The 13,713-nt window shown below is 44.4% G+C and overlaps 1 protein-coding gene across 1 annotated transcript; it reads left to right on the forward strand.

Moving 5' to 3' along the window:
- Positions 1 to 583: 583 nt before the first annotated feature.
- hlfa (HLF transcription factor, PAR bZIP family member a) lies at positions 584 to 13,132 on the forward strand. Its single transcript, XM_004556380.6, has 4 exons — positions 584 to 928; positions 1,880 to 2,239; positions 8,580 to 8,782; positions 9,612 to 13,132. Exons 1-4 carry the CDS (start codon positions 814 to 816, stop codon positions 9,825 to 9,827), a joined length of 894 nt encoding a protein of 297 aa, XP_004556437.1. The 5' UTR covers positions 584 to 813; the 3' UTR covers positions 9,828 to 13,132.
- Positions 13,133 to 13,713: the final 581 nt, after the last annotated feature.

Here is a 13,713-nt window from a genome sequence, read left to right on the forward strand (position 1 = left end):
CCGGCTGTGGAAGTGACAGAAACCAAAAGATCCAATGGACAGAAGTGAAATGCGCTGAAAAGATTGTGAGGAAGAAAAAGATGCTTTTGGTGCATTTTTCTACTACAGCTGTTAGTTTTGGTTTTTACTTCTGCTGTATTTTGTGAGCCTTGGCAGCATTTTTATTTTTTTATGATATTTTCTTATTTTGCAGTGCATTTGGTCTCTCAGGGCCAGACTTCTTCTGGACACGATCTATCCTGTTATACGTTATACATGTATTTCATCATATTTTGAAAGGCAGTGTTAAATAACACTTTTACATGCCAGTTTAAACTATAATAATCTCTATATTAATATTTCCCCTAAAAAACTGAAAAATAATTAAAAGTAAATCTAAATGTATGTGTACTTGCTAGACACGTACTTTGATTAAAGCCAATGTTTCCGACTGTCACTGAACGCACCTCTGAAGCAACTCTTTTTTCTTTTTTTTCCGAACGCGCCGCGCTCCCCGCCCTCCCGGTGCTTTGACGTCACCGGCATCCGTCTCCGCACATGGATGGAGGAGTGTAGGAGCTCTGACAGCGACACTCCTCCCTCTGCCCTCCTCCTCCAGCTATTTGCCAGCCGCCCTCGACGACAGACAGCCAGCCGCTCGCCGACCTGCTGCTGCGCGGAACCCTATCGTCTCCCTCCGAGCACCGGCGTCGTTTATTCCACCTGCGCGGGACCTTCACGGACCGGCCAGCGAGTTCGGTCGCCTCTTTTTCTTTTGTTTGGGGGGAATTTAAGTCTTTGTGAGCTTTGTTCTCAAATTGCCCTTCAAGACATATGGAGAAAATGGCCAGACCTCTTCCTATAAACCCAACTTTTCTGCCGCCGACTCACGGCGTGCTGAAATCCCTGCTGGAGAATCCGCTGAAGCTGCCTTTCCACCACGATGAAGGTACGTTTAAACCGGGCCAAAACTTGAAGCCGCGAGCGCGCACTCTCGGCCGTGGTGTTTACGTGCGGGCTGTTGTGGTCATTCAGTGCGTAGATTTGACAGATCGGAGGCGATGAAGGACACTGGTTCGCTAAATCCATCAGCTGTGACTTTCCTGTTAACGTTTTTACGACGTTTGTCGATGTAACGTTATTTATCACAGATCGCTGTCCGTATCTGTTAAATGTGAGTTGACTGACAGGTTGACGTGAACTTTGGCTCGAGCTGTTTAGCATGTACTTGTCATGTAAATTAGCGCAGTGCGTGTTAATTTGCACGCTATGTGCTCCCGACTGCGCCGTTTTGAGCTTGCGGGCTCCTTCTGCAACCTTTAAACCCGCTCGTCTTCTGTGGGATTTACAGTAGCGCCACCTCTGGCTGCCGATAGAGGGCGTCGTTTCCGTTATGAAGCTGCTGCTGTTTGCGCTCTGTTTGGATTCTTGGATGCATTGAGTGAAAATGTATTTAAATATGAGTGGAGAGCAGGTTATTAATTTTTAAAAGGTGATTCCATCCAAGTTACAGGTTTCTATGTGCATTTCTATGGTTTTATTTGTCTGTGGTGTAAAATGTTGGACTTTTGTCACCGCTTCAGCACACTTGGAGCCAATACTTTTAATGTTGCTTACATTATTGGAAGATGACACACTGAAATCCCATCAGAAATAATTTATTGGCGTGTTTTAATAAGTTAACATATTATTTTTTTGTTATTTTTAACATCTGGTGCTTGCACAGATAAATAAAGTATTTTAAATTCGGTTAATCGTTTAATTTGGTCCCTTTTTGGAAAACTGGTTAAACTGACCCTTTTTTTTAACATGAGACCCTGTCTATTTATAACCAAGATCTGACCCGTGATTTCCCTCAATAAAGCAAGACAATAAAATGACTGTGTGCAAACATTTGCAGGATTCGGGAAGGACAAGGAGAAGGAGAAGAAGCTGGACGATGAGAGCAGCGCAGCCAGCCATCCACAGTCGGCTTTCCTTGGCCCGACCCTCTGGGACAAGACCCTGCCCTACGATGGGGACAACTTTCAGCTGGAGTACATGGACCTGGAGGAGTTCCTGTCGGAAAACGGCATCCCCGCCAACTCGGCCCAGAGCGACCAGGCCCCGCAGACGGCGCAGCCGCCGCAGGCCCCTCTGCAGCAGGCCCCGCCACCTGCCCCGCCCACGCCCTCCGTGGTTGACCTCAGCAGCCGTGCCACCACATCGGTTCACACGGGCATGGCGCCTCAGACCTGCCTCCACAGCCCCAGCACAGCAGGTAGGCAGCCTATGCAGTGGAGCCTATCATGCACCTCGAAATACTCGAGGCCACGTGAGTTAGTTGTACCCTTTCAGTGTCGGGGTGGGGGGGCGGAGGCCTCGAGAGGTCCGTCCTCCTGTTTGCTCACCTGGTGCAAGCACACTCTCGCCACATTTACTCACTATCAGCCAGGACGCTGAGACAGAACAATATCTTGTGCGTTTTCTCATTTAGCTCCTGATTGGAGCGTTGCATCGCACCTTAAATTCACCCTGACACACTTTAGTCCTGTTATACAGCCCTGCACTGAACTTTGGAGCGCCTGTAAGAAAGCTCAAGTTCAAGGGTGGTGTACAATCTCATTCACAAAGCTCCGATTAGCAGAACAAATCTTCCCGCACCAACCGTGTCAGGCATTAGTCATGGTTGTTTTCTGTGTTGTGTTTCTAAAGTTGTATTGTTGCCTTCAGATTCACCCTTTTAAAGTTAGTTTCCATCGTCTTCATTCAGAATAAATCCCTGCTGGGTTTGGCAAACACTGACATCGGCTGTTTACATTACTCAGAAATGTGACTCAGAGACTACTACATACTGCTGAGCTTCATTTAGTTTGCACACATACTTCTTTTCAGCTCGGTGATGTGACTTTTGAATGAATTTTAAGGTGCCGTCTAATTATTTCTTTATTGGTTGCATGAAATCCTCAAAGCATTTTAGGTGTTAGAACCATGTTTTGTTTCGGTGCAGAGCTCCAGCGTTTCAGTGACGTGTTGATAAGCTAAAGCTCCTCATCCAGGAAGATTTCTTTTATTGTAATGAGCTAACATTAAGTGGGCAGTTTGCATTCAGGCGGAGGCGCTAAACTGTGTGACTGAGTTTGTTAAGGCGCTGCCAGATTCTGTTTGGGTTTTACGCCAGACACCAGAAGGATTGAAGTCAGTTTAAAGGACCGGCCTTCGGTACGAATGTAAACGGAGCGAGGTCTCTGCATTTAAAGGGAAGCAAGAAGTTCTTTATGTTTGTTACTCGATGCTCAAGTGGGGGCGTCCTGATTAAGTGAGTGCCTAATAGTTTGAGTGATATTTCAATGACACAACTGATAATCAGGATGAACGTGGACTGATCTGACCAAAGACTTTGGATGATAATAGAGGATGACTGGTGATTTGGCCTGACATCAGATGGGTCAAGGTCGACTCCTCGTCTATAAAATCACTCTTTTCTTAAAAGCCGCAAACAGAGTCCCGACATAAATGCTACGCAGCTGTTGTACTGGCACCTGAAAAGAAAACTCCCCCTCAGCGCGTCGTGCCTCTGAGTTTGGAGATTAGGAAGGAACAAACCTTGATGAGGTATTGTCAGCATTGTGTTGGCTTTACTCTAATATGCTAAATACATTACACAGCACCAAATCTTAGCTCTTGAACCAAGTTGGGTCATGGAAAGCTACCAAAATATTACCAGGCGTTGATAAGAAAGAAGGTTCAAATGAAAGTTTAATTAGCTACATTTTATTGACCAAGTGGCTTTTACAAAGACACTGAAACGTTCCACTGCGTCCTCGTTATGTATATGAAAGCCGATGATTAGTATCGGCATTGATTGATATCTGTGTCGTTCTTTATGCTGATTAAGTGCTCAAAGATGGTGTGATGAAGAGCTAGAAGACATAATAAAGACTTGATCGCATTCGCGGCACAAAAAGTCGAATCAGTAACAAAAAAACTGCATCTTTGGGTAACCCGATAAAATATCCAGCTGTTACATTTGTAACACCTGTTGCCTTTTAAGCCTTTCTATCCATAAAACAGTAATAAAAACCAAATATTATGACCTTCACCTCTCAGCGTTTGCGCTGACATAGCTTACACTGCTATCTCTTCATGACGCAAGTGACTAATAGTGGCGCTCTCTCTGACGCTGTAATTGGCCAAAGTTTCTGTGGTGTCGGCTGTGAGTTTCACAGTGTTTGCACGACAACAATAGCGAGGCAAACATTTAGAAAAGTGTGATTTTTATTTTTTATATTTATATATAGACCATTTCCTGTTCCCATTTATAATAAAATCAAATGAATAGACTTAATAACATCATTTTAACAACACCCAGCACGCCCCTGCGGGCGGTTTATCCTTCAAGCTCGGGTCCTCTACCAGAGGCCTGGGAGCTTGAGGGTCCTGCGCAGTATCTTAGCTGTTCCCAGGACTGCGCTCTTCTGGACAGAGATCTCCGATGTTGTTCCTGGGATCTGCTGGAGCCACTCGCCTAGCTTGGGAGTCACCGCACCGAGAGCTCCGATTACCACGGGGACCACCGTTACCTTCACCCTCCACATCCTCTCGAGCTCTTCTCTGAGCCCTTGGTATTTCTCCAGCTTCTCGTGTTCCTTCTTCCTGATATTGCTGTCATTGGGAACCGCTACATCGATCACTACGGCCGTCTTCTTCTGTTTGTCTACCACCACTATGTCCGGTTGGTTAGCCACCACCATTTTGTCCGTCTGTATCTGGAAGTCCCACAGGATCTTAGCTCGGTCATTCTCCACCACCCTTGGGGGCATCTCCCATTTTGACCTCGGGACTTCCAGGTTATACTCCGCACAGATGTTCCTGTACACTATGCCGGCCACTTGGTTATGGCGTTCCATGTATGCCTTGCCTGCTAGCATCTTGCACCCTGCTGTTATGTGCTGGATTGTCTCTGGGGCATCTTTACACAGCCTGCACCTGGGGTCTTGCCTGGTGTGATAGACCCCAGCCTCTATGGATCTTGTGCTCAGAGCTTGTTCTTGTGCTGCCATGATTAGTGCCTCTGTGCTGTCTTTCAGTCCAGCTTTGTCCAGCCACTGGTAGGATTTCTGGATATCAGCCACCTCCTCTATCTGCCGGTGGTACATACCGTGCAGGGGCCTGTCCTTCCATATATATATATATATATATATATACACATGTGTATGTATGTGTGTGTGTATATGTATGTATGTATATATAGGTGTGTAGGTGTGTGTGTTCTGCTTGGGTCTGTCTCTGTCTGCCTCTTCACATTTGTCTCTCACGTGAACGCGGCTGGGGTTTCCTGCAGCATGCCGGGCCATGTGACGGACACATGCAGGCGCCGTGTGCAGCGCTGAGCTGCAAACAGGAGCTTGTCACGGCATGAAACCTGCCCGCTTCTCTTGTCTCCTCCTCCCTCCGTCTCTCACTCACTCTCACTTTCACGCTCCCCACCTCTCCTTCCCTCCCTACAATGCTGTCCACTTCCTGTCCAGTCTTCCTCCCCCTCCCTCGCCGGGCTCAGCTCTAAAACAGCCTCGGACTCAGAGCCAAGGCACAGACTGTACCCTGCAGAGATCACATGGACTCGGGTGTGCTTCGGTCACGTGAGCGCAATATTGTTCCAGCTCAGCGAGTCTAGTCTCGTCTAACCAGCCACACTGCCACCGTCGTCTAGCGATACAGGCAGCTGATAAGTTATCACAAGCAACAAACAAATAAAAGAGAGGGGGATGGTTTTCCTCAAACTAGCGGTTGGTTCAGAAGATGGACTCTGCTACACCGTTGGCAGGAGGCAAAGGGGAAGTCAGATCTAGGAGGGGTCAAAGGATGTGTTGTGGCGCATTCCACTAAGTTATGAAAGGTGGCTTGATGAGGGGGAAAATGAGCCGTGGCGAAAAATATCTCTCCGCTTTGTTGTTGTGGCCAGTTTCCGCTGGTCTTGTGGAAATGGTAGCTTTCCTCTGCAGGACCAGCCCGTCCTGCATGAGTGCCCTCGAGGAATGAAGTCCTGTTGACTTACAAGACACGGAGACAAACAAAATCTACGCACTTATCATAATGAACGGGGTGGGGTGGGTGCACGGTCTTAAGGGAATTTGGTGCTTCACTGTAATTTTAATAGTTTTAGACACCAATGGAGCCCCATGGCCCAGAGGTATAATTAATATCTGATTTAGGACGCTTTAATCAAATTTGTTTTGAGTTGGTGCATTTTTTTTTACCTTGCCACTAGGATTTTTACGTCATGCAAATACGTTTTGACTGCCAGCTTAAAGAAGCATCATTTAAAGCCAACATAGAGGAACAGCACTTGTGGCCTTTAACGCTTTTGCACAGTATCGAGTGACTGCTGTTGGGCTCGTGTCACTCCGAGGTCAGAGTTCTGCTGCACTTCCATCCCCGCGCACAGATATGACCACCAGCTCCGCTTATCGCCGACCGTCGTGTTATCACCCACGCAGCCACATGATTACACTCACAGTAAGCTCGATACGATCATTTAGCGTGACAACAGCCTGTAACCAGCGGCGCACCGAAAGAGATAAAGTCCACAAAGGAAAACAAGTTCCACGGGTATTTCTCAGCTCAATCCTGCTTTCCCACAGCTTTTTATAAGACAGACTACCTTTCATGCCTTGTTAATTTTAGATTTCCTGGTCAGGGAGGGAACTATTTTGTGCATCCACATTCAACTACTTCCTCTCCCCTGGAATGTGCGGTCCATTAGTTTAGGATACTGCAGGTCAATGAACGGGCTTGTGTTGTAACTCTGGTAATTAGGAGATCCCAGTGGCTCGTAAAGGTGATTAGGGTGAGGTTGGGTATTTGCAGGTTGGCAGACAAACTCCAGTTTTAGTTGGTAAGAGGCTTTGCTCTCCAGCAGGGCTCGGTTTATGAATGGTGGTGGAAGAGAGTTCAGCTATTTGTATCTTAGCTTACAGACAGATGTATCTCTACTCTGGAAACGGTGACTCTACTTACCGACCCGACCTTAGTTGACTTGCTAAAAGATATTATTAAAAACACCTTATTCACCAAACAGGTCATCAGTATTGCTCGTTGTCTAACCCGCAGCCTTTATCTCAGATTGAGGGTTTTTTTAAGCATCTATACTCATAATTATAACATTGAGAATAAATAAAAAAAAGCCCACAATACCATGATAGACCAACAGGGGGCTACAGCCCACATTTTGGGACCACAGCAAAAAATATGTTGACATATCAAAAGCTGGTATTAAATCTGTTCTTTTTTTATTATATAATTCCAGTTTTTTCAAATAAGTTTAATGCTGAATTTTCAAGAAAGTTAATAAAGAGGTTGAAGATATCCAACTGTAACCATTCCCAGAAAAAATGCCAGAGGAAATTCCCTTTTCCTCAGATTTATGAGCTGATAATCGGTCATTTTAATACTCCTGCATCGTTTTTTCCGAACAAACCTGCTTCAATGTTGTTTTCCTTTTACTTTCTATGAGAAATCCGAAGCAGGGTGGCCACTCTCTCGAGGTTTTCTTGTCATGTGATGAAGGAACCGTCACTTCCTGTGGTTGGGACGGTGCCTCTTGAGGGGCAGACAGATGCAGAGTGAGCTCAAGGATTCAGTCTGTTTCTGTTTTAAATGCAAGTGTTCTCAAACCTCCACGGCATCCAAAAGCAGAAAGCGGTGCGACTGTGTGCACGCTGGATGAAGGTCTGCAGCATTCATTGGCCATGGCCGCTCACAAGTCCAACAATTTGGGTCGTGATGTATGAGCTGCCAGTGGATCGGCAGCTCGTGGGAATGTAGGCCGCTGTGACTCGCTTTATTCGCTGTTTTTTTTTTTTTTCTAAGTGGGGAATACAAATGGGGTTTTTAATCACAAAACTAATTAGTGCTAATGTGATGAATCACTCAGTAAATGTTCAGCGAACTGGACTCGTTGGCCCTCAGCTTGAGATTGGTTGGAGAAGTCTCACACGACAGGCAGGTAGAGATGGGGGGAGGGGGCTGCTGATAGCTTTCAAGATGGTTTGAGAGTTGACTTCCTTGAGATCTCTAGACAATCAGTGAAATCAGCAGTATTAACAGTTCATTATAATAAGCGCGTAGATCTTGTTTGTCTTCGTGTCTTGTAAGAAGTGAGGCCTGTGTGTGTGTGTGTGTGTGTGTGTGTGTGTGTGTGTGTGTGTGTGTGTGTTTCTTTGTCCTTTTAAAGCTTGTGTGCTTGCACCACCTGCTGGGCAAATGAGGCACAAAGATTGTCTTCTATAAAAGTAGCCACCTGTCCTCAAGTCAAAGCCTGACGTCTCCTCCTGCTGCTCTAAGATGTGTGCATTCAGAGGAGAGAAAGAGCGTCCTCCTTTGTCCTTGGTCCAGCTTTAGAGCTGCTGTTTGGGCCTCACCCGTGTTGCCTCGCTGCTTTCTTTAAATAGAAGTACAACTCAGAACCTTAAGGGCGCTGCTTCTGCCAAAATTAGAGGTGCTTATTGTTTAGGTCCTGCTGATTTCAAATCACGAAAGGCTTTCAACATGTAGCTCTTGCTGAGAGAATTGCATGCTTCTGCGCACTTACTGACAGCTAATGTGTCTTTTGTCCTCAGCCCGGGACACCCCCAGCCCCATCGACCCAGAGTCCATTCAGGTGCCCGTGACCTATGACCCCGACCCAGCAGACCTGGCTCTGTCCAGCGTGCCGGGCCAGGAGATGTTTGATCCGAGGAAACGCAAGTTCTCTGCCGAAGAGCTGAAGCCACAGCCGATGATCAAAAAAGCCCGCAAGGTCTTCATCCCCGAGGACCTGAAGGTGACCCGCTGCTCCGTCTCTTTGTGTTTGTGTTTATAGCCGTGTGAGATCAGATTTCATGTTCTGGCTGAAATGCCGTTATGTAAGAATGTGAGAGTCTGAAGCAAGTTAAACAATGAGGGGGAGGAAGACTTTTGAACTATAAGCAAAACAATCTGTGTTCTTAAATTCAAGTCATGCAAAAAAAACAAAGATAATGGCTACATTCAAGTTGGAGATAATATTTATATATCAATTAAAAAAAGGGTTTTGCATTTGAAATGTGGGACTGGGGATCATTTAAAATTTATTGAGCGTAGCGATTTTGCAGGGTTTACACCTAAATCCCGGATGAGCCCCCATTTGTTTCCCCAACCATACTTATGAATAATTATTTCACTGAAAAGGAATACACATGAAATCTGTAAGTCTGCACTAACGGTGTAAGTGATGCATGTATGAGTCGTGCATGTGCAGCAAAACAAAACAACTATAATTCGAACAGTAACGTGTTTCTGTTCTCGCTCACAGAGAGGTATGCTCGAGACAACTATATTAGGAATGTCCCCTATTTATGACATCATACAGAGCCAAAAGTAGGAAAAGGTACTAAAACTTTAGTGTTTAGAGCATCATTATTTGTGAGCACGTTAAATATGAGCATTCACCCTTTTAACTGTGTACAAATGACAGAAAATAAGGAAAAGCATAAGCTTTCAGCAGTTAGAATAAATCACTGTCTCCCCCTAGTGGATGGATCGGGAACAGGCATCACATTCAGAGCTGTGTTTACTGTTTTTTTTAGCTCAGACTCTTGACCTCCCCATCCTGTCCCCACTGTTCTCCACAGGATGATAAGTACTGGGCCCGGCGCAGAAAGAACAACGTGGCAGCCAAGCGGTCAAGGGACGCCCGGCGGCTGAAGGAGAACCAGATTGCCATCCGCGCCTCCTTCCTGGAGAAGGAGAACGCCGCTCTCCGCCTGGAGGTAGCGGACTTGAGGAAGGAGCTGGGCCGCTGCAAGAACGTTCTGGCTAAATACGAGACCCGGCACGGGCCCCTGTGAGCCCTCAAATCCCCACCCTGCCCATCCAGCACCACCACCATGCCCCCTCCTTCCACCTGACACCCACTCTACTCCCCAGACCTCCCTTCCCCTCGAATTTGAAGGACAATGTGTCTCTTTTGGTGGCACTGAATCCCCCCCCAGTACCCCCTGGCCCTTGAGCCCCTTCTCCTCCCACACCAACACACACCTGTATGATTCTGGTATTTTTGACTTCTATCATAAGCTTCAATTTGTCTGTACCTTCTTTTAATTTCTGTACACATTGTTTGACTAAATATATATACATATACATGGATAATGATATATATATATTTACACCTGCATACTTCCCACTTTAATGTACTGTGAGGAGTCATGAGCCAACCCACCAGCTGAATCCCCCCGCCCGCTACCTTCCACCTTTTGAGAAGTGATGCCATGTTTGTTGTTCACTTTCATACCGATTTTATACGTGACATCAGGACTGAAAACTGTCATTTCCTTTCTTCTTCGTGTCCCCGTAACGAGCTTAAGCGCCCGCTTCCTGCTTCAAACTTGCGTTTTGTTTTTGTTTTTTAAGCCCTGTTAAAGTTGTCTTCTTCTGTTAACAACATCATCTCTTTTTTTTGTTCATGTTGTATTTTAGTTGGGTAACTCCGCCCCCCCCTACGTAAAGAAAACATGTCTCTTCCTCTGCAGTCATGCCCATTTTTCTTTCCTTCATCTCTCTCGGACACTGAGCAATAATTCCTGTCCACCGCTAACCCGACACAAGCATCTCTTAGCTCCGCCTTCTCTCCACATTGCATCCTAGCTCGTTAACTAAGCTAACGTTAGTTGACATCTGCACTAATGCGTGTCTCACAATCTGATCCAGTGCAATGTTTCCACTCGCTCAATTTCCTCTAACTCATATTTATCTACCTTTTATTTCTCAGATGGAAGATTGTTGTTTTGAGAAAAAATATATATATATATATACATATATATTTCTGTTGATATAATTGTTAGTATTAATACTACTCTTGACATTGATGTTATTTAGCCTCCTTGTTTTTCAGATTTAAGCATGATTTCTTTGACAGAATGAAAAGCTCTTTGCGGTTATTTTCTCCCTTTTTTTTCCTTTTTTTTGTTTTGTTTTTGCAAAGTTGTCGATTTTTTTTGCTTCTGTTCAACTTAGCATGATTAATATGAGTGTTTTTACTTTAGAAATCAATCCAGATGTCTGTAGTCTCTCCTCATAGCTCTATGTTTGCCTTCTTTTAAAGATGGCTGTATGAATGTAAAAGGTGTTGACAAAAAGAGTTGGATGGTGTTGTCCAATACTGTGGTTAACCCAATCGATTTGTTTACTGCAGACCAAACGATTCACAACAGAGATGATATATTGGTTACAAGAGATATGTTTATATAGACCTATTCTATAAGTTGTTCTTTTTGTACAGTATTTTTCCTATACATTACTGAACTGTGTATTTTAAAGGCACAACAGATCCAGAAAATAATTAAAGAATACAAATGTATAACTCAAAGACAAATGCATATACTGGTATTTTGATATTCTGTAACAGGTAGGATGTGGTAGATTTACAGAGATTTGTGGACATCCAGCGGCACCCAAAAAGCTCCCGGGCATCGTTATTATTATGACACTCTGGTTTGTGCAGGTGCCACGTTTAGGCTCCCATATAAATCTCATGTAACTCAAAAGAAGCAAATGCGGTTCAGAAGAGAGATTTGGGCCCGCGCACGTTCACCGCGGTTAGCGTCACAGCCTCCCCGGGGATCCGAAGCTGCCCGTGAGCAAGCTTTTAATTGAATTTCCTGCTACATAATGAAACGCTTCACACAGCTCGTTGGTTTTCTTCTTCGATGGGATGAAGTTACTATGAAGGAAGGGAAATCTGTCGCTGGTTACTCTTGCTGCTCCGTGCGATTGGTTCCTTTTGGCCAATGCACTTGTAACGTGTCCCGAACCTGAGTGATAGACACCGAGAAGCTTTTTTTTTTTTCTTCTTCTTCTTTAAACAAAGGCTGACAGTCAAGATCTACAACGTTGTTGTAGTGTAGACATTTCCGAGCATTCAGTCCAATGCTGAAGCTTCAGCTTATTGTATGGAAGTTCAGATGTGCCAGCATTAAAATGAAATTAATGGAATTTTTCTGCAGTGGATCATCTGGTAACAAAATTACCACCCACCACTTTTTTTGGTCCTTATCCTTGTTTTTCTACACGTAATAAACTCAGTTTGTGGTTTTATGTGCTGGAGTATTGGAGATGATATTCCCAAATACGGAATTATTCATGTAATCCAGCACGTATGGCATTTTCCACATGAATAATGTTACATTCCTGCACAACTCACATTTTAGTAGGTTAAAGTCTAATTTATCTATTTGCATTTTGAAAGTAAGTAAATCTCTATAATTGGTAAACAGAACTTTGATTTGAGTAAATGATTTTATTTTCTTACTGGCATCCCTGGACTTGTTATGTTTGTGGTGACGTGTTGAAATTTTAGTCGTGAATTTCCATTTTGTTCTTTACGAAGTTGGAAGAAAAAAGGAACGACCCCAAAAAAGGCTGATATCCGCCCAGTAAAACAAAACTCGCACATTCCAGCCTCAGCACCAGAGTCTGTTGAACGTAATCTATCTGATCCAAAGGCGTGCGCGATGTAAAATGATTATTTTGTAACTGTAAACTATCATCTCAGTGCTTCAGCGCTTTAGACGTTTCCTTCTCCATCCTAGCTGCACAGGCACACGGGAGAGCGTAAACAGAGTTTGCGGTAAAGACTGGAACGATGCCTCCAGAATCTCCGGAGCACCTTTCTATGAAATCGTATGCCGTGCGTGTATATATAAATACAGGAGAAAGCCAATAATGAACCCACGTGTATCCCAAAATGACCTCACTGTCAAGTGATTTCACTACCTCACCCGGAAATGTTATCCATAATCCTGAGTCTATTCCAGTGCCTTGAATACACCGACTGTTTCCCAGTCTCTCAGCAATGTAGTTTTCATCGCAGCGCCACTCGGATAAGTTCAGATCTGCACTGAAGGGCTTCTTAGTGCATCAAAATATCTACACATTATATATACTAATAACTCTCTCATGTCTTATTTTGGACATTACACCAGAACTGTAACCATTGTATTCATGGCAACACCAAAAGACTGTTTCAGAGTGTGCGGCTTAGAGTACTCTGTCTTGCTTGTCATGGAATGGATGCATAACATTTACTTGTGCTGTTCAGCCCTCAGCCTCTGTCTCTGTACATTGTAGTGTCTAATAAAATCCCAGTGCTTTTCTGCTTTGTCGTATTTTTCTGCCCGATTACAAAAGATCGCAGACGTTTGGTAAGAGTCCGTGTGGCACTGAACTCTGGGTCAGACTCGTTATTAAAAATGTGTTTTCTGATGTTAATTTGTGACTTTTATATCTTTTTTTGTGCCTGACATGAAAAGCATCAGACAGGGACGTGATTGTTGACCAATCACATTTGAGCTGGCTGCGAACAGTGTGACAGTCAATTTGCTTTTTTTTTTGTGTCAGCATCCTTATTTTAAAAAAAAAAAAAAACTGGCACACAAAACAGGAAGCCATGATGATCCAGTAAAACTGAGAAACTAATTAACTCAATCGGTTAAATATTTATTAAAATAAAACTAGAAAAGGATGGATGAGTAGTTTTTAAAGTAAACTGAACTGCACATCAATCTTCTCTTCAAAAGCACTCAATACGTGCTGTGTGAGCTTATACAACCTTCATTTACTTAATCTGAAGAATCAGTTTTTCCTTAATGTGTTCAGAAGTTTCCACTATGGGGTGCCGGTTTAACTGGGTGCGTTGAGAGGACGCCCACATGTCAGTGCTGAGAACGGCCGTTCCGA

The sequence above is a fragment of the Maylandia zebra genome, linkage group LG4 (genome assembly GCF_041146795.1).
Source record: "Maylandia zebra isolate NMK-2024a linkage group LG4, Mzebra_GT3a, whole genome shotgun sequence".
NCBI classification, from domain to species: domain Eukaryota; kingdom Metazoa; phylum Chordata; class Actinopteri; order Cichliformes; family Cichlidae; genus Maylandia; species Maylandia zebra.

Bases quoted from the DNA above. Each gene is read 5' to 3' on its own strand.
- hlfa (XM_004556380.6), top strand. From the start codon at position 814: ATGGAGAAAATGGCCAGACCTCTTCCTATAAACCCAACTTTTCTGCCG. The intron at 2,240-8,579 runs GTAGGCAGCCTA...TTTTGTCCTCAG, and splicing joins CCACAGCCCCAGCACAGCAG to CCCGGGACACCCCCAGCCCC. The intron at 8,783-9,611 runs GTGACCCGCTGC...TGTTCTCCACAG, and splicing joins TCATCCCCGAGGACCTGAAG to GATGATAAGTACTGGGCCCG.